Source organism: Musca vetustissima, unplaced genomic scaffold (assembly GCF_032173495.1).
Source record: "Musca vetustissima isolate MV318-11 ecotype Yass unplaced genomic scaffold, APGP_CSIRO_Mvet_v1 utg17205, whole genome shotgun sequence".
NCBI classification, from domain to species: Eukaryota; Metazoa; Arthropoda; class Insecta; order Diptera; family Muscidae; genus Musca; species Musca vetustissima.
This window is the reverse complement of record NW_026886834.1, coordinates 60,983-84,722: the sequence shown is the minus strand read 5'-3', so window position 1 is coordinate 84,722 and position 23,740 is coordinate 60,983. Positions and strand designations below refer to the sequence as shown.

General features: G+C 33.6%; 5 protein-coding genes across 5 annotated transcripts; 2 read left to right on the top strand and 3 right to left on the bottom strand.

Annotated features, from left to right (window-relative positions):
* Positions 1-5,590: 5,590 nt before the first annotated feature.
* Positions 5,591-6,320, top strand: LOC133334314 (alcohol dehydrogenase class-3; the record flags this gene model as incomplete). Its single annotated transcript, XM_061542605.1, has 2 exons — positions 5,591-5,692; positions 5,754-6,320. Coding segments are annotated over 2 exons (669 nt in total), but the record flags the coding sequence as incomplete, so codon positions are not given.
* A 550-nt stretch (positions 6,321-6,870) lies between these two features.
* LOC133334318 (seipin) lies at positions 6,871-9,387 on the bottom strand. The gene is made up of 4 exons (XM_061542608.1): positions 9,104-9,387; positions 8,594-9,033; positions 7,256-7,303; positions 6,871-7,190 (listed from the first exon to the last, which is right to left on the bottom strand). Exons 1-4 carry the CDS (start codon positions 9,385-9,387, stop codon positions 6,871-6,873), a joined length of 1,092 nt encoding a protein of 363 aa, XP_061398592.1.
* A 2,441-nt stretch (positions 9,388-11,828) lies between these two features.
* LOC133334319 (tetraspanin-33) lies at positions 11,829-12,865 on the top strand. The gene is made up of 2 exons (XM_061542609.1): positions 11,829-12,393; positions 12,458-12,865. Exons 1-2 carry the CDS (start codon positions 11,829-11,831, stop codon positions 12,781-12,783), a joined length of 891 nt encoding a protein of 296 aa, XP_061398593.1. The 3' UTR covers positions 12,784-12,865.
* Positions 12,866-17,079: 4,214 nt separating this feature from the next.
* On the bottom strand, positions 17,080-17,976 carry LOC133334317 (L-seryl-tRNA(Sec) kinase). Its single transcript, XM_061542607.1, has one exon. The coding sequence runs from the start codon at positions 17,974-17,976 to the stop codon at positions 17,080-17,082; it is 897 nt and encodes a 298-aa protein (XP_061398591.1).
* Positions 17,977-18,071: 95 nt separating this feature from the next.
* LOC133334315 (mitochondrial import inner membrane translocase subunit Tim10B) lies at positions 18,072-19,791 on the bottom strand. The gene is made up of 2 exons (XM_061542606.1): positions 19,669-19,791; positions 18,072-18,329 (listed from the first exon to the last, which is right to left on the bottom strand). Exons 1-2 carry the CDS (start codon positions 19,696-19,698, stop codon positions 18,072-18,074), a joined length of 288 nt encoding a protein of 95 aa, XP_061398590.1. The 5' UTR covers positions 19,699-19,791.
* Between the last annotated feature and the right edge of the window lie 3,949 nt (positions 19,792-23,740).

Below are 23,740 nucleotides of genomic sequence, written 5' to 3'. Positions count from 1 at the left end.
AGAAAATTCTGAAAAAAATATTTTCTAAAAATAGAGGAGACAAGCTTTCATACGGTACCTTCAGATCAGGCGTATCTTTTATAGATCCCGCACAGTGGTTCTCTGAATATAATGTCCCTTAAAATTATATATTTTTTTCAAAAAATTTTTTCTCAAAATTTCTGTGTCAGAAAATTCTGAAAAAAATATTTTCTAAAAGTAGAGGAGACCAGCTTTCATAAGGTACCTTCGGATAAGGCGTATCTTTTATAGATCCCGCACAGTGGTTCTCTGAATATAATGTCCCTTAAAATTATATATTTTTTTCAAAATTATTTTTCTCAAAATTTCTGTGTCAGAAAATTCTGAAAAAAATATTTTCTAAAAGTAGAGGAGACCAGCTTTCATAAGGTTCCTTCAAATCAGGTGTATCTTTTATAGATCCCGCACAGTGGTTCTCTGAATATAATGTCCCTTAAAATTATATATTTTTTTCAAAAAATTTTTTCTCAAAATTTCTGTGTCAGAAAATTCTGAAAAAAATATTTTCTAAAAGTAGAGGAGACCAGCTTTCATAAGGTACCTTCGGATAAGGCGTATCTTTTCCCGCATAGTTCCCGCACAGTGGTTCTCTGAATATAATGTCCCTTAAAATTATATATTTTTTTCAAAAAATTTTTTCTCAAAATTTCTGTGTCAGAAAATTTATTTTCTAAAAGTAGAGGAGACCAGCTTTCATAAGGTACCTTCGGATAAGGCGTATCTTTCATAGTTCCCGCACAGTGGTTCTCTGAATATAATGTCCCTTAAAATTATATATTTTTTTCAAAATTTTTTTTCTCAAAATTTCTGTGTCAGAAATTTCTGAAAAAAACATTTTCTAAAAGTAGAGGAGACCAGCTTTCATACGGTACCTTCAGATCAGGCGTATCTTTTATAGATCCCGCACAGTGGTTCTCTGAATATAATGTCCCTTAAAATTATATATTTTTTTTCAAAAATTTTTTTCTCAAAATTTCTGTGTCAGAAAATTCTGAAAAAAATATTTTCTAAAAATAGAGGAGACAAGCTTTCATACGGTACCTTCAGATCAGGCGTATCTTTTATAGATCCCGCACAGTGGTTCTCTGAATATAATGTCCCTTAAAATTATATATTTTTTTCAAAAAAATTTTTTTCTCAAAATTTCTGTGTCAGAAAATTCTGAAAAAAATATTTTCTAAAAGTAGAGGAGACCAGCTTTCATAAGGTACCTTCGGATAAGGCGTATCTTTCATAGTTCCCGCACAGTGGTTCTCTGAATATAATGTCCCTTAAAATTATATATTTTTTTCAAAATTTTTTTTTCTCAAAATTTCTGTGTCAGAAATTTCTGAAAAAAATATTTTCTAAAAGTAGAGGAGACCAGCTTTCATACGGTACCTTCAGATCAGGCGTATCTTTTATAGATCCCGCACAGTGGTTCTCTGAATATAATGTCCCTTAAAATTATATATTTTTTTTCAAAAATTTTTTTCTCAAAATTTCTGTGTCAGAAAATTCTGAAAAAAATATTTTCTAAAAGTAGAGGAGACCAGCTTTCATAAGGTACCTTCGGATAAGGCGTATCTTTCATAGTTCCCGCACAGTGGTTCTCTGAATATAATGTCCCTTAAAATTATATATTTTTTTCAAAATTTTTTTTCTCAAAATTTCTGTGTCAGAAATTTCTGAAAAAAACATTTTCTAAAAGTAGAGGAGACCAGCTTTCATACGGTACCTTCAGATCAGGCGTATCTTTTATAGATCCCGCACAGTGGTTCTCTGAATATAATGTCCCTTAAAATTATATATTTTTTTTCAAAAATTTTTTTCTCAAAATTTCTGTGTCAGAAAATTCTGAAAAAAATATTTTCTAAAAATAGAGGAGACAAGCTTTCATACGGTACCTTCAGATCAGGCGTATCTTTTATAGATCCCGCACAGTGGTTCTCTGAATATAATGCCCCTTAAAATTATATATTTTTTTCAAAAAAATTTTTCTCAAAATTTCTGTGTCAGAAAATTCTGAAAAAAATATTTTCTAAAAGTAGAGGAGACCAGCTTTCATAAGGTACCTTCGGATAAGGCGTATCTTTCATAGTTCCCGCACAGTGGTTCTCTGAATATAATGTCCCTTAAAATTATATATTTTTTTCATCTAAAATTTCTTTTTTTCTCAAAATTTCTGTGTCAGAAAATTCTGAAAAAAATATTTTCTAAAAGTAGAGGAGACCAGCTTTCATAAGGTACCTTCGGATAAGGCGTATCTTTCATAGTTCCCGCACAGTGGTTCTCTGAATATAATGTCCCTTAAAATTATATATTTTTTTCAAAATTTTTTTTCTCAAAATTTCTGTGTCAGAAATTTCTGAAAAAAACATTTTCTAAAAGTAGAGGAGACCAGCTTTCATACGGTACCTTCAGATCAGGCGTATCTTTTATAGATCCCGCACAGTGGTTCTCTGAATATAATGTCCCTTAAAATTATATATTTTTTTTCAAAAATTTTTTTCTCAAAATTTCTGTGTCAGAAAATTCTGAAAAAAATATTTTCTAAAAATAGAGGAGACAAGCTTTCTTACGGTACCTTCAGATCAGGCGTATCTTTTATAGTGGTTCTTCCCCTTAAAATTATATATTTTTTTCAGTGGTTCTGTGAATATAATGTCCTTCAAAATTATATATATATATATATATATATATATTAACTTTTTTTCTAAAAGTTTCTGTTTCAGAAATTTATAAATAAAATATTTTCTAATAGCAAAATGAAAATATATTATGAATATAAAATAAATATATTATTTCAAAAAAAAAAAAAAAAAAATACCGAATTCATTTTCTCCTCTGACTTTGTTATACTGCATACAGTACTTACTGTACATACTTAGCACAAGCCACATACTGCTGTGTGTCTTTGCTAGTTAAATTCGTTTTGTAGCCCTTAACGATACGTTTAAAAAAAATTCAAAATTTCTGTGTCAGAAAATTCTGAAAAAAATATTTTCTAAAAGTAGAGGAGACCAGCTTTCATAAGGTACCTTCAAATCAGGCGTATCTTTTATAGATCCCGCACAGTGGTTCTCTAAATATAATGTCCCTTAAAATTATATATTTTTTTCAAAAAATTTTTTCTCAAAATTTCTGTGTGAGAAAATTCTGAAAAAAATATTTTCTAAAAGTAGAGGAGACCAGCTTTCATAAGGTACCTTCGGATAAGGCGTATCTTTTATAGATCCCGCACAGTGGTTCTCTGAATATAATGCCCCTTAAAATTATATTTTTTTTTTTTCTTCAAAAAATTTTTTCTCAAAATTTCTGTGTCAGAAAATTCTGAAAAAAATATTTTCTAAAAGTAGAGGAGACCAGCTTTCATAAGGTACCTTCGGATAAGGCGTATCTTTTATAGATCCCGCACAGTGGTTCTCTGAATATAATGCCCCTTAAAATTATATTTTTTTTTTCAAATAATTTTTTCTCAAAATTTCTGTGTGAGAAAATTCTGAAAAAAATATTTTCTAAAAGTAGAGGAGACCAGCTTTCATAAGGTACCTTCGGATAAGGCGTATCTTTCATAGTTCCCGCACAGTGGTTCTCTGAATATAATGTCCCTTAAAATTATATTTTTTTTTCAAATTTTTTTTTCTCAAAATTTCTGTGTCAGAAAATTCTGAAAAAAATATTTTCTAAAAGTAGAGGAGACCAGCTTTCATAAGGTACCTTCAGATCAGGCGTATCTTTTATAGATCCCGCACAGTGGTTCTCTGAATATAATGCCCCTTAAAATTATATTTTTTTTTTTCAAAAAATTTTTTCTCAAAATTTCTGTGTCAGAAAATTTTGAAAAAAATATTTTCTAAAAGTAGAGGAGACCAGCTTTCATAAGGTACCTTCAAATCAGGCGTATCTTTTATAGATCCCGCACAGTGGTTCTCTGAATATAATGTCCCTTAAAATTATATTTTTTTTCAAAAATTTTTTTCTCAAAATGTCTGTGTCAGAAAATTCTGAAAAAAATATTTTCTAAAAATAGAGGAGACATTTCATACGGTACCTTCAGATCAGGCGTATCTTTTATAGATCCCGCACAGTGGGTTAAAACATATATTGTTTTTTTCTCTTTATTTTTGACAATATTATTTGTTTTTTACACATCTTTTTATCATAATACATCATAACTCATATTCACAAAATGAAAATATATTCTGAATATAATTTAAATATATATAATTTCGTAATAAATCAGAATTTATTTTCCGTGAATTCTGTTATACCGTATTACAAAACTGTTATACTGAACACAACCACACATACTGGTTTGTGTCTTTGCTAGTTAAAAACGAATTTATCTTCACGCACATAAACTATTTTAAATGATATGGAAAATTACAAGCAAAACCAAACTGTAAAAAAAAACTATCCACAATTATTTTTTGTGGCTAATGTAATGGTATCTCCTGTTTTTAATGAGAGCTATTTGCGATATGATCAGGAGCAGGAATAAGATTCTCAAGTCACTAGCCGGCAGCACTTGAATGTTGACAAAAGACCTTGTTAGCGAAATACACAGCAATAGGCCGCTCTCTGCTAACGTTAGTGCAACGCAGTGGAAAAGTCTTCAATCCTGCCAAAATGCCACCCTGAGGTCTGCAAAAGGTCCAATTGACAACTTACATGAGGAGTCTAAGATCCTTCCTGTGCATCAACACAAGAAGATGTCGATGCAATACCTGCTTAGGTGTTTGAGAAGTAGTCATCCAAATCATTACCTAATGGATAGGCACCCACCACCTAGCCATGTCAGGAAGGATCTACATGATCTGGAAAGAGAGAGAGAGAGATCCAAAGGTACAAAAGGGAGTCTTTAGATCTGTATGGTGTAGCCGCTTCAATTCATATTGTGCATGAATTGACGGCGCGGTCAATAATATCTGCCCGGCATGTGGTAATGGTCCACATGACACGCTACAGCTTTTCAACTGCCCAGCTAAACCCACTCAGGCCTATCAAACAGGATTGAGTCGAATTCACTCGTATGCAGTAGAGGCAATTACATAATGTCATGTGAATACAATCCTCAGTGATCACCCGCTACGATAGCTGCAGAAGAGCAGCAGCTACCTCGGCAAACCAGAGTGGTCTTGGCACCATTGAGATCTGGATGGTGTAGCCGCTTCAATTCATGTTGGGCACGAATTGACGGCGCGGTGAATAACATCTGGCCCGGCATGTGGTAATGGTCCACCTTTTCAACTACCCAGCTAAACCCACTCATCCAACCAATCTTCACTTTGGACACAGCCGATACAGGTTGTAGCCTTTTTGAACGTACAGTTAAAATCATAGTCATATTAAGGAGAAATACACAGCAGTATAATCTGCTACAGCAACAACTTTCAGCTCACCTATTAATGCTCCCTTCAACTCATCCATTCAGTTCGTCGTAAGAGACTACTTTCAGGTCATCTATAAAGACTCCCCTCAGCTCTCTTTAACAAATTTCCTTCAGGTCGTCTATAAAAGACCCCCTACAGCTCGTGTATTAAGACTCCCCACAGCTTATTTTAGAGACTAAATTAAATTTATTCAAATTTCAAATTTTCAGGTCGATGAAAAAGCTCCTTTGGATAAGGTATGTTTGCTAGGCTGTGGCATTCCAACTGGTTATGGTGCTGCTCTTAACACTGCCAAGGTAAATTGTAATTTAAAATAGTTTTTAAATCATCTTATATTCCTTTTTCTCTTGTCCATAGGTTGAACCTGGCAGTACTTGTGCCATCTGGGGTCTTGGCGCTGTTGGCTTGGCCGTTGCCTTGGGTTGCAAAAAGGCTGGCGCCTCGAAAATCTATGGCATTGACATTAATCCCAGCAAATTTGAATTGGCCAAGAAATTCGGTGTTACCGATTTCATCAATCCCAAGGATGTTGAAGATAAAGGCCCGCTACAAAATTATTTAATCGATTTAATGGATGGCGGCTTCGATTACACTTTTGAATGTATCGGCAATGTAAATACCATGCGTACTGCTTTGGAAGCCACCCACAAAGGTTGGGGTACTTCGGTAATTATTGGTGTTGCCGCTTCGGGACAAGAAATTTCCACACGTCCCTTCCAATTGGTTGTGGGTCGCACATGGAAAGGTTCAGCTTTTGGTGGCTGGAAGAGTGGCCGTGATGTCCCCAAATTGGTCGAGGATTATATGAAAAAAGATTTGTTGGTCGATGAGTTCATTACCCATACCATGCAATTGGATAAGATCAATGAGGCGTTTGATTTAATGCATGAGGGTAAAAGTCTACGCAGTGTGGTGTATTTTTAAAGATATTATAAAATAATTTCTTTTTTTTTCTAACCAATCTATCAAAGCATTTGAAATAGTGTTAGCCGTTTCTAATAAAAACCAACAACAACAATGTGAAATAAAAAGAGATTAAAAATAGGTGGTGTTTAACACCCGAAAAAAACAAAATTAATTTGTCTTATCTATGCTTTCCAATGGGATTGTTATCAATAGCAAATCTATATATATTTAGGAAAACCACCAAAATTATTCGTGGGTATTGTCCACATGTTGTTTTATGCCATTTATCAATGTTATTTTGGCCAAGTTTCGTTTTATTATTATTCGATTATAGCACTTGAGCAAGGCCAAAAGTGAATTTCTTGCTATTGCGCATCGATAATAACAAAATAGTTTTTTTCTTAATAAAAATGCATTTGTATTATTTTGATTCTTTTGTTCATAAATAACATTATAAATGTTAGCTTATTTCCTAGTTATTTTTTTACAAAATATTTACAAATAATTATAGTCTTTAAAAAAATCCATTATTGTCTTTTTAGTTTAGAAAAGCTAAAGCCTCATTCTCTTAAACTTTCCTTTGTCGTAGAGTTCGTTCTCTTTGTGCACCCTTTTCATATTCTGCCTTTTCCTCTTTGCGTCCACTTATGTCATCGATATCTTCTGAATCTCGGGATTTGTCATCGTTGAGGAAACTCAACTCATCATCATCTTGCAGATTGCCAGAGGCATATTTTGGCGACTCCAAAGCACGTCCAGCTTTCTGTTGTACCTTTTGGGTAAACTGTTCGTATTTCCTTTGTAAATTAGTAATCCATGTGGCATTGGACCAATGATACCAGCTCAATAAAAATATGGCCAATATGAAGAAGAGATTTGTGCTTATTGCTGAAAATATTGAGGGAGAAGAATATTAGAAAACATTTTTATGCAATTTGATTTAAAATACTTACCCACTATGGCCGACATAACTGGCCAGTTGTGCATAATATAACGTAGACCTGGAACAGAGAATAAAAAGATGTTAATAGCAGGAAATCGTTCAAATGGGGGTTTCTAGATGCTTGACTGGAAATGGTTTATTTAAAACTGCCTAAAAGCGATCTTGATCTTTATATAGAGGCTTTTTTAAGGCAGCGAAATTCGGCTAAGTATAGCTAAAATAGGCTGGATCCACTATAATGGAGGGGATATGCCGAAAAAATTACAACCTCTTTGAAATGGAAAATGTACCATACAAATATCGAAAATGAGACCTTTATATGGAGACGAAGCCAAAATATGGAGGCTATGTCGATAAAATTTATTTACACAACGAAAATAGCTGGGACCACTGTATGGACGACCATGTCCAAGCATGTTGAAAAATGTTTTCAAATAAAGATCCCGAATGCCAAATTACAGCACATCGGGTGGAAAATTCGCCTAGGGGAACTTACAAATTCCAGAAATGGGGATGAATAGTACTTTATACGGGGACAAAGATAAAACATGGGCCTAAAAGTTTTCTACAAAGATATTTATCGTTCTGCAAAACCCTGGAACTACGGCTTTGTAACATCGAAATATGGCGCCACGGTTATTTGGGAGATGTAACAAAACCTGAACCAATAACCCGTTTTCAATAGCTATTTCTAAGCTTTATCTTAAATATTGCAAGTTCTATCGGTCGGACATTGCTAAAATGTAACCTTCTTACCTTATTTTATAAAAAGCTCAATATTTCTGTAAAAAAAATTTTGCCAAAAAGACATCTGTCCCTTTTTCAACTTAACCTAACTTCATGGAAGAACAATTTGAGGTTATAGGCAAAAGGAAAGTCGACCAAGTATAAAATGAAAGGCTATATGTTTTTTCTTGTGATTCAATCAAAAATCTTCTCAACCTAACCTACAAATTAAAAAGCAAATGTTTGAATACCCTGTCCCCGAATTCATGAAAGAAAAATCGGAGGTTATAGATAAAAATGAACAAAAATCTGCAATTAGATCTGTGGCGATTCCATAAAATTCTTCGAAATCTAACCTACAAATTAAAAGGTAAACATCGGAATATCCTAAAAAGTAGACATATTAAAAATCGGGAGTCTTATATCAAAAGAAAACAGAACTGGTATTCATTAGATCTCGGATGGTGAATTTCAGATAAATATCTTCACGTTCTATTCGAACTTAAAATTGAGACCGAATTCCTTAGAACTAGGAATTTGTTTAATGATCAAGGGGTATATTTCCTTCTCTCTCTCTCTCTCTCTCCTTACGTTGAACTCATAAAATGACATTCATACATACCTGTAAAATCGGCCACGATATGTAGCGATACCGTATAGAATTGTATCTTTTGTGATTGTACCTCGACATAGACATCCGTTATGGGATGATGTTTTTGTTCCAAATAATTTGAAAATATCTCTACAGATACTTTTTGGAATTCTTCACGGAAACCCAATACATATAGGGGACTTAGGGCCCATGTTGATATCGTTCGTATCAATGGTGAACGATAACGCATCATTGCCGAACGACATGAATGGCCGCGTAACATTGATTCAATATCACGCATTTCTCCACAAACCATAAACATGCCCAAATCTAAATTTTGTGGTGATTCGGGCATTTCCAATTGTACAATAACACGATATGATTGGCCAACCATAAGTAATTGTTGTTTCTTCGTTAGGGAGACATGGGCATGGGGGAAGGTGCAGGGGGAGCTGGTGTCCAAACATGTTCTGGAAAAGACATTCACAGATTTTATTTAATTTAAACCTTACTTCGATCTTTATTTGCTTAAAAACTCACTTAAATTGCATGTGCACGGGACGGGTGTGTGATATCGACGGCATGTAGGCATAATAAAACGCTGCATACATAAACACTGCCGCCCAAATTATCAGTGCCACAACAAAAGCCACCAAACCAATTCGCAGCACCAATTCACGCATAGAATCGACCTTTTGATCTGCCTTTGCCTTGAGGCGATCGTAAATATTGTGGCTCACAATTTTGGCAGGTTGGATAAGAAAACGACGCCATAATCCCAAAGGATCACAACAGAACACGATCAAACGAAATAAAATATTCATAATTCGCGATAATCCCTAGCCGAATCACAGCTAACCCTTTCGTCCGTAATCCAGCGATGTTAAATAATGAGGCAGCCAATTGAGACAATTTTTTGATGGTCTCTTATCAGTAGAACAGAGCGAGAGCAGACGGTATTTTTTTAGTTCCCCTCTAGCTTTATCACACACAACAACCTGCCGGTTGGCATTCACATTAGTTCATCTCTCTCATTGCAATGGTAAGAAGACTTCCATGGAAAAACAAAATAGTTCTGGTCGTCGTCGTGGTCGTCTAGCAATGAAGTAGCTGATCTAAAAATATTCGTCGTTCACATTGAACTATGAACACTCTCAATGGATTTATTGACAACACACCGATTACTACGGAGCAGCAACAGCTGAGTGTTCTGCCTTCGAAGCTCATCAGCCGAGCCAATGGTCTCACAGTCCCAAATTTATCTTTATGATTGTAGTATTGATAGCAACAAAAATGTGACTAATATTGATATTGGGGTGGTTCTCTTAAATAAAATTTTCAGAACCTAAAGAATTATTGAAGATCATATAATTCGAATTAAATTTTTATAGGAAATTCTCCTTTACGTCGAAATCCCTTAAATCGCTTTAGAGCTATAATTTGACATTTCTAGTCCTTAGAGACTAAGAAATATAATTTTTAGGGAATTGTCTATGTGGGTCCATGTTTGGACACATCACACATATCCCGCTTTATTTTAGGAATTATATAAATGTGGGTCCATGTTTTGATATAGTTCCATTTTCGGTATTTTAAAGGTGTAGTAAATAACATTTCCATAACCGAATTTAATTTTTTCTTTAAGCGAAATTAGTGATCTAAACATGGGTTGTTTGCACCCCTCGAAGTAGATATACTTTTGGCATTTCGTATTAGTTATTGGCCAACAACTGTCAGCCCGAAAACCACCCGACCTCGTAGAATCTATCTTTTGTTTTTCTTTAGTGAATTGACATTGGATGTTTGGTGTAGAGGCCCAGCGGGCACATCTCGAAGTACATATGCGTTTGGTATTTGGTATTAATAATTGACCAACAAATCAATATCACCACGAAGTCGTAGAATCTATTTTTTAAGAATTAATTACGAGATTGAAAGGGCCAATTTAACTTTGAGGATGTTGTGGAGGCCAAAATGTGAGCATAAAATTCTTATGGACTTCCGATAGTGATATTGATGCAACAAAGTAATTCGTGCATTACAGGCAAAATCTTGGAATATTTGGAATATTTGATGATCCTGATTTTCAGACCATTAACTCTTTGGGTTTCATTCGGCGTCTGAATCTCTATTTTAATGTCTATTTTCCATACTTAGCCGAAATCATGCAAGAAATATGAAAATATCCGCAACCAAAACATCTCTTTATCATACATGCAGCTCCAAATTGCCTTAGGGTTCAAAGTATTACCAAAATCTTAAGGACAAATATTAGAAATCGGCTATGATTATCCTTTTTTACCCTACATCTTGAGTTTGGGGATTCAAAATGCGTAAATATAGACTTACATTGAAAATTGACGTGTAGGAAGTTCTTCATCCTTTAAGAAAACGAAATACCAAATTAGAACCTATTTGATTTTCAAAATACCGAAAATGGAACGCGAGCTATGTCAAAAATGAATATTCTTAAAATGGACCGGGACATTTAATATTGGGGCTATTTTAAAAAACAAATCTAAAGAAGTTCTGTAACCAACAAGAACACGGAAAACAAACTTACAATCACTTCGGTACAAAAAGGTCCCAGCGACCAAGACAGTACCTAAAATGCTGCAGAATATTTTTATGGGGCCAATGTCGAAAAATGGGCCACTCTATTCACGTACATCCCTTCAACAGATTCATCATTTTAAATCAAATGAAACGCCATTGGCATGCAACGCCTACCGCCAAACGCTTTCATTTCAATTGTAACACATGTGGTTGGCATCACTCTTTCCTACATTAACCGTGTTGCCACATGGATGTGTCAAAATAGTTTGACATATCAGAAACAAAAAAGAAACTCCAGCCGAGATATTCATTTACAAACGAAAAAATTGAAATTTTTACAAAAATTCTATAAAAAACTTGCAAAAAACTGAATAAAATACCGAATATAAACGACGCTAATATGTAATGCTGCACTAATAATGATGTGAACACAAATTCGAATCTCAAATACAGGTTGTCGGATAGCCTTCATTGCAAAAGGAGAAACATCAACGAAAAAAGAAGGCGTAGCAAACAAAGCATTGTCTAGTCAAGTAGAAAAACACAGTGCAGAGAAGTCCCATATTATAAATAACAAACGAGGACGGGATACGACAAATAGCTTCGAAAGCATTATCCAATTAGAAGAAGACGCGAGGTAATAACATCCATCTGTTGTGTTTTCCGAAAAAGAATCGTAACATTGAGATACACACCGATACCACCACCGATGAGCAATTACAGACATCACATAGGCAGTGGAGGATATTGTGGAATCGAAGTGCGCGACATGCATCCTAGAATTTCTCAGAACTTCACATATGTGAGTTCATGTGTCAAATACATGATATTCATGTTGAATTTCATATTTTGGCTATTTGGTGGCCTGCTACTGGCCATTGGCCTGTATGCCTTCAAAGATAAATGGGAATCGACAGGGTCGGTGCGTTTGGAAAGTTTCTATGATGTCATATTGAATATCTCATTGGTGCTGATGATAGCTGGTGTTGTGGTTTTTGTTGTCAGTTTTGCCGGTTGTTTGGGTGCTTTACGGGAAAATACCTGCCTGCTGAAATTCTATTCAATGTGTTTGCTGCTGTTTTTCCTTATGGAAATGGCCATTGCCATAATGGGTTTTGTATTTCCACAAAATATGAATTCATTTCTAGAGGATACATTTACGGATAAAATAATCCATTCGTATCGTGATGATCCCGATTTACAGAATTTCATTGATTTTGCCCAGCAGGAGTTTAAGTGTTGCGGTTTGAGTAATGCGGGATATCAGGATTGGAGTAAGTATTTAGGAGTTTCATTTATTTTTTTAAATTTTCTAATCAACCTTTTTTTTGGTTTCAGGCAAAAATGAATACTTCAATTGCTCTTCCCCGTCGGTGGAAAAATGTGGTGTACCCTATAGCTGTTGTATAAATGCCACCGATATAAGTTCCGGTTTGGTCAACATTATGTGTGGTTATGAGGTACAGGCCCATTCTGTGGCTGCTGCCAGCAAACGCATCTGGACTAGTGGCTGTATTGAAATAGTACGTGTCTGGGCCGAACGGAATCTCTATGCCATTGCCGGTATTGCCTTGGGTATAGCATTAATACAATTATTTGTTATATATTTGGCCAAAACATTGGAGGGACAAATCGATTTGCAAAAGTCACGTTGGTCAGCGTGAAATCCGTAGTATTAACACTACACTAGTGAGCGAACAAGTGATGTGTTTTAGAAACAACCAAGAAAAATTCTAAACAAAAAAAGACCCTCTTCCTCCCCTATCCCAAGAAAAAGAAAATATTTTTTAGCCCATATTTACATGAATATAATTATTATTAAAAATATTATTATTTTAGATGGTTCTTGCGCAATATATATAAATGAGTGCTCCAAAAAACATGTAGGGTGTACTATTATCAGAAATTAAGTTTTAAGTTTATTGATGGACCAACAAACCGCATTTTTTTGCCGCCCCTGGTTGTTCCTTTGTGGTATGTCTAATTATTGCTATATATTCCAAATTTGTTTTCTCTCCTTGTTGGTCTTTGATCTTACATATTTCAGTTTCGAATTAATTTCAGTTTTATTTTATTATACAGAAAAAGACTTGGCTAACTAAGAATTACCTTATCCATAACAAAAATTTATGGAAAATAAATGTTGTGGCGGGGAATGAAATTCTTAGTTACCTAAACCCATTAGTGATTGGTTTACAATTATTCCAAACCAAAAGACTATTTTTTACAAAAAAACTATATACAAACACACATTTTTTTCAAAGCGTGCAAATTTTTTTTTATCAATTTAGACATTGCCAAAGAAAATACGAAAGAAAAACAAAACAAGTGCATTTTACTTCCCTCAAATGGAAGAGATTTATACGTTTACAAATTGAAAATGTGTTTTGCTTTGGGGAATTCTCCACCTTGAAGTAACATAAACTCTTCAATTTTATTTCTTTACCTAAGGCGCAATAAAATAAACTAAGTTTTTTTTCTAAATTTAATATACTAACTACAAACTACACAAACATTGCCATTTTTTAAACAGTGTTCGGAAAGATTTCAGAAATGCTATAAAGTCTGACGAAATCTATCTTGAACCAATATCAAAGTAAGCCTCTTATCCTTATAGACCGCTTTGTTTGAATCTCTCTTTATTTTTTATTTGTTTGTTTTGTTGACAACAAAACCAATAACATTGTGGTCTATAGGCGTAAGAGTAAAAATATTTGTAGTATTAAAGAAGAAAAATAAAAAAAAAACGAAATATATTACTGTTTGTATGAACTAAGCAAATTTTCCAATATAATCTCAAGAATACTCTCTCTCAAAACTAATATACTCCATTTTTCGAAAACAAAAACAACATAAAAAAATAAATGAATAATACATAGATGTACAGAAAACCATGGCAAATAAAAGTACTCGCAGATGAGACTGCAACACAAATTGTTACAAAATTATTTAAAACAATAACAAAATGTATTATTTTTAACCCCCTCCATACCTGGTGCTTTATTCCACAATTCAATATTATACATTTCCACACAATTGCCATTGCAATTTTTTCCCATTTTCATTTGTTGCCCACCGCCCCCATCTGTGGGTTTTTATTTGCGCTCAATAATATTTTTTTTTTCATATCTCAAATGATTCGAAATAACAACTATGGAAAAATATGAATCTATTATAAAATAAACAAGAATAAAAAACAATTGTTGTATTTTGTAGTTGCTCTCATTCTCTAACATATACCTATATAATGAATAGAAAACAAAATCTAGTTTATAGAGAAAATAAATAAAAGCAAACGTAATTGCAAAAAAAGCATTTTAACTCAATATGATGAATTTAGTATATATACGAATATTTAAATGTAGTTTATATGTACTTCAAATAAAAAAAATTAAAAACATGATAAACAAAATTTTGAATGGCATTTTTATATCCATAATGAAGTAATTACTATTTTTTCAAGGCCTATATTAGACGTAGATTTCTTAAAGAATATTTTTCAGGGTTCTGGATTTTTTAAATAATGTTTTTCGAGGACTACACTAGGCTTAGATTTTTAATAGAATATTTTTTTTTATAGAATTTTACCCAAAGCAGGCGTGGATTTTTTATTGAATATTTTTTTAAGTAACCAACAGTAGGCGTGGATTTTTTAAAAAATATTTTTTCAAGTACCCAAAAAAGGCGTGGATTTTTTATAGAATATTTTTTAAGTACCCAAAACAGGCGTGGATTTTTTATAAAATATTTTTTATGTACCCAAAATAGTAGGCGTGGATTTTTTAAAGAATATTTTTTCAAGTACCCAAAACAGGCGTAGATTTTTTAAAGAATATCTTTTCAAGTACCCAAAACAGGCGTGGATTTTTTAAAGAATATCTTTTCAAGTACCCAAAACAGGCGTGGATTTTTTAAAGAATATCTTTTCAAGTACCCAAAACAGGCGTGGATTTTTTAAAGAATATCTTTTCAAGTACCCAAAACAGGCGTGGATTTTTTAAAGAATAACTTTTCAAGTACCCAAAACAGGCGTGGATTTTTTAAAGAATATTTTTTCAAGTACCCAAAACAGGCGTGGATTTTTTAAAGAATATTTTTCAAGTACCCAAAACAGGCGTGGATTTTTTAAAGAATATCTTTTCAAGTACCCAAAACAGGCGTGGATTTTTTAAAGAATAACTTTTCAAGTACCCAAAACAGGCGTGGATTTTTTAAAGAATATTTTTTCAAGTACCCAAAACAGGCGTGAATTTTTTAAAGAATATTTTTTTCAAGTACCCAAAACAGGCGTGGATTTTTTAAAGAATATTTTTTCAAGGACTACACTAGGCTTAGATTTTTTATAGAATATTTTTTCAAGTACCCAAAACAGGCGTGGATTTTTTAAAGAATATTTTTTCAAGTACCCAAAACAGGCGTGAATTTTTTAAAGAATATTTTTTCAAGTACCCAAAACAGGCGTGGATTTTTTAAAGAATATTTTTTCAAGTACCCAAAACAGGCGTGAATTTTTTAAAGAATATTTTTTCAAGTACCCAAAACAGGCGTGGATTTTTTAAAGAATATTTTTTCAAGTACCTAAAACAGGCGTGAATTTATGATCCGAATTGGATAAAAATTGGCATAGCTCATCTATTTGGCCCAAGGACGAACCCTATTGAAATTGGGAAAAATCGGTTCAGATTGAGATATAGCTCCCATATATATTTTCGTCCGATTTAAGGTAAATAGTGTACCAAAGTCCCTACATATCAATCGATTTGCACGAAATTTGGCACAGCGTACTGAATTAAGCCTAGAATGATGTGTGCAAAGTTTCGTGAAAATCGGTTCTGATTTAGATATAGCTCCCATATATATTTTCGTCTGATTTATTGTAAATGGGGCACCAAAGTCCCTATATATCTTTCGATTTGCACGATATTGGGCATAGCGTACTGAATAAAGCCTAGAATGATGTGTGTTAAGTTTCGTGAAAATCGGTTCTGATTTAGATATAGCTCCCATATATATTTTCGTCTGATTTATTGTAAATGGGGCACCAAAGTCCCTATATATCTTTCGATTTGCACGATATTGGGCATAGCGTACTGAATAAAGCCTAGAATGATGTGTGTTAAGTTTCGTGAAAATCGGTTCAGATTTAGATATAGCTCCCATATATATGTTCGTCCGATTTAATGTAAATGGTGTACCAAAGTCCCTATATATCTTTCGATTTGCGCGAAATTTGCATAGCGTACTAAATAAAGTCTACAATGATGTGTGTTAAGTTTCATGAAAATCACTTCATCAGTAGGGCTATTCTGTAACTTTTAACAACATTCGATATTGTTTAATTTTCTTTTGTTATTGTAAAAACAAAAGGAGACGTCTGTTAGGATACATATGACGAATATACCCAAAGTGGTTATGGGTACAATATAGTCGGGTCCGTCCGACTTTACTACTTTCTTTACTGGTTTTTAATTCCGGCGCTTTTTGGAACATTTTTGGTATTTTGAGTTCTTATTGGGCCTTTTTACCAAAAATTATCAATATTGGTCCACTACGTAAGTCCATGGCTTTAAATGGCCCCATACAAAAATCCCGGTTTGTACGATTTTAGGTTTTTTAATTGATCTCCCCTCAATAAGTGGAGATTGTAAGGAATATGTTCAAAGACTTCTTGACCAAAAACGTATTTTTTCAAGACTAAGATCAATAGTCGCAGATTTTGAAGATTTTCAGACCAATACAAATATTAGAATATGTTTGAAGATATACAACTTCATAAGCATAAAGTTTTCATAGAAGTTTACAATAAACTATTTCCACGACCATCAATAAATACTGTGAATGATATCTGAACATATGCTCTAGATATCAAATAGTCTTTCCAAGCATAATCTGTAATAAATAGAATTTAAATATTTTTTCTAAATCTAAATCTTTATTAAATATAAATGTTTACATATTTCTCATTTTTGTACCATTAGAGATTGATCTTGCAAAAATGATTCTACTTGGCCTTGAAATAATTGTAAAAATCTATTAATATCGACATCTTCCACCTGCTCCAAACCTTTACATTCACTAAGAATATTTTTACGTAGATCATTTATAGGTAAAGCAACTTGTTTTTTATTTACATTTCCCCCATCGATTTTCGTAATAACGACACCTATATGTTTCCGCATTTGTAAATCTAATTCATGGACCTGAGATTGTTTTGTGGGACATTTGTCAGGAATTTGTAGTGGCTTTAAAGGCTCTGCAAAGAGTTTAACAATATATGGTAATATATGCAATGAAATATATTCCTTAGTAATATTTTGTGGAATCAGGGATAAAGTATTTTCTTCCCAGTAGTTCGTTTTGGAATCCGGTATTTCCAATTTACTATGCATTTTTTTAATAATCTCATTGGGAACTCTTTGGAATTCATTTCGTAATGCATTTTGCTGCAGAGCCAATTCTAGACTACAATTAAAATATAACTGGCCATATGACAGGCTATAGTTACGGGCAATTTGATATAGGCGATAACGCATACTACCATAATAATGATTATCATCACACAAAATCAATAAGCGGTCATTCCCATTGTCCTTGTAAGTTGAACAATGTGGCATTAAGGTCTTATCGAGGGTTTTGGTAGTTTTGAATGTTGCAACAAGGGTCTCTAAAGAATTTAATAATTGTTCACGTTGTTCTTTATATTGAACTAAATTTTCTTGTGTAATTTTTATGAAATCATCATAACAAATGTAGAATATATTAAAGGACAGTGACTCGCTTTGTAGAAGTAATTTACAGAATGTTGTTTTACCCACTCCTGGTAAACCAATTAAGGCTATGATACACATTTCATCCATTTTCTTTTTGAGTGAAGTTTAATTGAACAATTTTTAAAAAATAACTAGCATCTAACTTTTAGGTAATAAACAAGATTTCTTTTTATAAAAAATATCTATGATAGTAATTTAGGTGTGGGAGTTAATGCATTTGTTACTTCTTCAGCAAGGCTGCTCTTATTGGTTTGTGGCTGTTGTATTTGTTGCGGCTGCTGCTGTTGTTGTTGTTCCTGATTCTGTTGTATTACCTTTTGGCCCTCCTCGATTTCTTGCATACGTTTTTGATTGATTTCCGATTGCACCTCAACATAAACTTTCATCATATTTTGATTGAACAAGGCGAATTTGTTGACACAGCGATTTACACAAGTTTCCTATTGGAAGATATACAAATAAAATAAGATTTTTGTTTATTTTTTGTATATTATAAGACTTAAGTTGATCGTGGATCGTTTAAGAAATTTACTGATGTAGCACTATAGTCTCTGATGACTGCGATAGAATATAGGTGTCCTCTTTATAGCCACAGGCTGAGAGAGGATTTGATTTCATTAGGAGTCACTGAATACAAGCTTCCTGCCTTTTTGCTCGAAAAAGATAGGAGTTCTTTTCGGATAATTTCATTTGTACTTCCTTAATACCTTAAAGTGTTTTCTAATTCCTTCACGGTTATCGAACTAAGGTTTTTATTGACTGATTGCTATTTGATAAGACTTTCGCTGAAGTGCTTATTTCTGGGTTTCCAAATTAATTATAGTGTTCCTACTTCGAAGAAATCAAAATTTCGTAATTTGATATCGGTCCAGAGGAGAAAGTCTTAAAAATTTTTGAAGCCAATACAAAAACGCACGGATTTCAACATACCTTTTGAGGCCCATGTCTAAGGAAATATACCAATATATCCGCCGATTGGAATGATATATGTTAATGTGACGGCTTCTTTGCAATAGGATGGTGTTCCTCAGACGATCTCATCCTTTTTATTGCCACAGACTGTGAGGAGGGTTTGATTTCTTTCACGCTATGGTTATCCTTAGTCTCCAACATACTAGAGGTCTCAACAGAGGCTTGATTTATTTTAAGTAGCTGGCCTTCGGCCGGGGATTGCAGACTTTCTCCTATGAACAGGTGGATAATTGGGCTAAGCGAGCAAAATTTTATTTTAATTACAATTTGTTTCTAATTAGACGACCTTCGGCGGAGGTTGGTATAAATATAATAATTTTCTGAGAGGGGCCAGCAAAGTGCTTTTAAACAACTAAGAGTTCTCTTGGGACCTTATTCAGATAATCTTATTCGTACTTCCTTACTACCTTAAAATGTTTTCCAATTCCTTCCTTTTGGGGCTCCCATTATCACATTGCCCTCAGATGTATCGTCTTAGCAAAAACAGTAGATGAAAGTATGTACTGGTGTTCCCTGGCTACATTAAGAATTGATAGACACGAGTCTAGGAACCCATTATTACTGATTAATTTAGGGACACAAATATTTGCTTCATCAGTCCGGCATCGTTGACACTCGGTTATTTTATGCAGGACTTTCTCCTTAGAGCTACATATATCGAGAAATATGAATCAATTTAAATCCACATGCACACACTTTTCAAGACAAAATTCGGCACCCATGTTGATTTCGGATAGTGTCAACTTCAACGAATTTCAAAGTGATCCACGATCCACCTACTCTGGACTAAGAGCAAAAAGTACTTACCTCATGCTGAGCCAAATCCCGTTCATTCATGTTATCCACACATCGGTTAAAGCAAAGTTCTGTGACTTTGTTGTATAATGTAAGGAAATCTTTCAGCTATTGTTGTAGTCGATAAAAATTATTTATATTAACACATGAATAAATATTATTAATATATTTCGCCTACATTTCTTAAATTAGGGTCCATTGGACTGTTTTTCGGTGATTTTTATTGAAAATATTGAAAAGTTTAAGCAGCCCCTCCAAAGGCGCAGATGACAAGTTATCTTCTTTAAAGGTAGCTCACATTCATCAGTTTATTTATTTCAATGGCCAAGTGGTGGCAATCAGCTGTTTAGGGTCTTCTTCTTTCTCTCATAGCTGCTCGGTCAGCTGTTTCATTATAGCTTTAGTTGGCAACACGAAATCACTTTAATATATATGATGTGTTCCTGTATATACAAAAAATTAATTTGGCAATAATAGAAAAATACAACTTTGCCATGATTTATAAAAACAATAAAAATAATACTTCAAAATCAACATAAAAGCCATCCAGAAGTAGGCATTCCTGTTTACCATTTTATCAAATTTCTCGAGTAAAAAGTTTACAAAGAGAAAACCATTTTGTTTTGTGCTCTCTTAAATTTTGTGAAACGTCACACGTAATTTGATATGAATAGGTCGAAATTATATATGGAAGCTATGCCATATCTATATCCGAACCGATTTCAAACAAAGATAAATTTATATTAACTTCAGTACGTTGTGTCAATCGGCCTAACTATGTATCTCGTATATGTATGGAGGAGGTATATGTAAATCTGAACTGATTTTCAAAAAACTTAGCACACATCAATTAAGACTTAATTCAGTACGCTATGCCAAACTCATGTAAATCGAAAGAAATATAAGGGCTTTGGTGCTCCATCAACATAAAATCATATTACAGCTTCCACCCAACCTCCCGAAATAGAACCTGTGTATGTGTGCTGCTAAAATCTTTTTTAAACTCGGCTTATGGAACGAAAGTTCTGTCTTAAGCCAGCTAAGTAAGTAAGTACATAATGGTTAACATAAATCCTATTTCAATAGGATTCGTCCTTGAGCCAAATAAGTGAATTGTTCCAATTTTCATCCAAATCGGATAATAAATGCGACCTGTACTTTGTTCACAAAAATATGGACGGATATACGGACATGCGTAAATCGACTCAGAAAGTGACTCTATGTATATTCTCAAAAGGAACCATGGATCTATCCCGATTCTTTTTGCCTGTTACAAACATATGCACAAAGACATAATACCCTGCACCACAGTGTGGTGAAGGGTATAAAGAGATATTTTTTGTTGATTTTTTTCCTCGCAACATATTTTAATTTTATCAACTGTCTTGGCGTTTGTTTACCAACAAAAACCATAAAATGAAGGAAAATGCAAAACTTTTCTGCAGCCAACTTCAGCTTTTTTACAATGAATAAAGAAAAAAAAACAGAATTGCGCCCCCTTTTATTCATCTCAACTCCTTCGCCCATAAACTCAATTTACTTTACGACAAAATTTGCCCCTGTGGCTACTGACCTTGTAAAAATATCACAATTTTCTGAGAAGGTGCCCCTAAAGTATATTTGTTTCCCGGAATTATGCCACTTGCCATCCGTTAATAACAAATCATCACTCACTCAAACTTAAACAGCTGTTCATTGTTTTCACAAAACATTGGCAACACTTTGTAATATGCTCACAGCAACAACAACATTATCTCTCTCGTCTAGTCAAAAGTCGACTTAAATATCCCTACTATTGAAGAGTGCAAGCAGTTTTAAGTTTGTCGTCGGCATAAATCTATTAGTTGTTACATCTGCGGGAAAATAAACTAAACATTTTTATTAAATTTTCGTTGCCTTATTTAATAAGAAAGATATTGTTGTTGTGTACGTACGTATGTGTGTGTGATTGAGTGCCAAGAGAAAATTCATTAAGAAATAAAATAATAGTGAGTTAATTTCTATATATTTGCTGAATGGAAACAATTTTTTGAAGGTTGTAATAGAAAGAAAATCCAATAAGATTTTTTTATTGGATAATGGAATGGGTGCCAATATCAAGGACAGTAGTTTAGTCAAAACAACTGCTGGCAATTGCGTATTCCGTATATATATTTATATTTGTGTGTGTGTTAATGAAAATAATATGCTATGCTGCTGCTGCCTGCCACCAAACAACTTGTTTGAAAAAGTTTAAAACTATGAAATCTATTTAGCCATCAACACCTTGAGGAAAATACCTGTATGAGATTTCCTCTTTGAGGTGTATGTGTTGTTTTCTTGTAAATGAATAATTCATAAGGAAAAGAAGAAGAATATGAAAAATAAAATGTTTAAAAATAGTCTTAGAATAAGAATACAATCGATTTCCGTTAGGTGTTGTTGTGTTATGGTGTGGTGTGTGGTGCGGAAAGGTGTTGTGCATTTTTAGAAAGACAGCTGCATTTATTTCGTAGATGGTATTAGGCCTCTCTAGCTTTCTCCCAGCTTTCTTATATTGAGGGGGATGTCCGTCCGTTAAAGGTTGTTTCTTTTTTATTCATTCATTCAATTTAGCTGTTGTTGTTTTATTTCCTTCCTTCATTCATGCATTGATTTGCCATGATTTTGACACTTTCTGCATTGCTGCATTGACATCTCTCTCCCTAAGGAAGAGAATGTGATTTGCATCTCTTTATCAAACGGTTACAATTGTTGTTATTGTTCTCTGCATTGCTGCTCTCATTTATACCCATTGACATTTTGTCCCTACCGCAGTTGTTGTGCAAAACCAATCACAGTGACGTTTTCCTAGTAGTCTACTGCGACTATTGCAACACTTAATAGTTGTTAAATAGTTGGTGTTGAATAATCAACACTTTTGATTGGCATAAAACAAAACCAACAAAAAAGTACAGTGCAGTATTTTTTGAATTGCCTATCAAATATCATTGTGGCTTTTTGAAAAAAAAAATACGAATATTTTGTTGCAAACAACCACAGAGAATCTTCGTGTTAGAAACGTCACCACAGCTCGTTAACTGTCATCAGACTTGAACATCTACACTAGTTGGATAAGAAGCATACGGGGGAGAATAAAAAAATAAAAGAAATGCTTTCACTTTTTCGTCACACACCCAAATTTGTTGGCGGCTGCCCGATGGCTTTAAGTACTACGGCAATAAATCAAATCTTATTTCCTCTTGGCAGCAGTCGTCGTCGCATTGCGTTATTATTGCTTCCTGTCGTCTCAGTGGCCTCAAAAAATTTTTCTTCGTATCCATTCGGCCGGCACTTTGCAACCTCAGCCATACCTTCTGTATTTCAGTGTACAGCAGCACATTATCGCCTTTTCTCCTCCTCGTCAGGTATGTCTAAGTGAAGTGTTCTGTTTATTTCACAATAACAAAACAATTTGTAATTGCCCTCAAAAAAGTGCTCTCTATTGGATCCAATGCGTATTTGTTTTAAATTTTGTTTTGTTGTATTTTCATTTATTTATTTTTGTTTACATTTTTTTCTTCTTATTGTTACGAAATTCTTTTAGGTGCCGTTGTGTTGTTGTTTTGTTTTTGTATGCTCCACCCACTCAATTGTCTGGTGGGTAGGGTGGTCGGTGGTGGCCACAAAGGGTGTATTGCTGCCATCGTTTGGCGATCAAACTAGAAATTTCAATTGGCGTTTAATGATGCAAACAACCATTTATAAAAAGCAAAAAATTGGATATTCACAATTTGTTCATTATTGCATTGTTGTTTATTATAAATTTTGGAAAAAAAGTAGCTATTTATGTACATTTGACCATTTGTTGCAGGAAATTTGTATGTATGTAGAAATATTGTGTGTGTGCAGAACATTTATTGAATTTTTATTTATTTATTTAGGGAAATTTATTTGGAAATAGGACCAATAGGACCAATATACCGACCAATTGGCCTTTTTAAAGACATGCGGTGGCTATACCGACCAAATTAGCTTTTATAAAGTCCTGTGGTATCTATACCGACCAATTGACCTTTATAAAATTTTAAGTCTATATATAGACCAACTGGAATTTATTAAGACC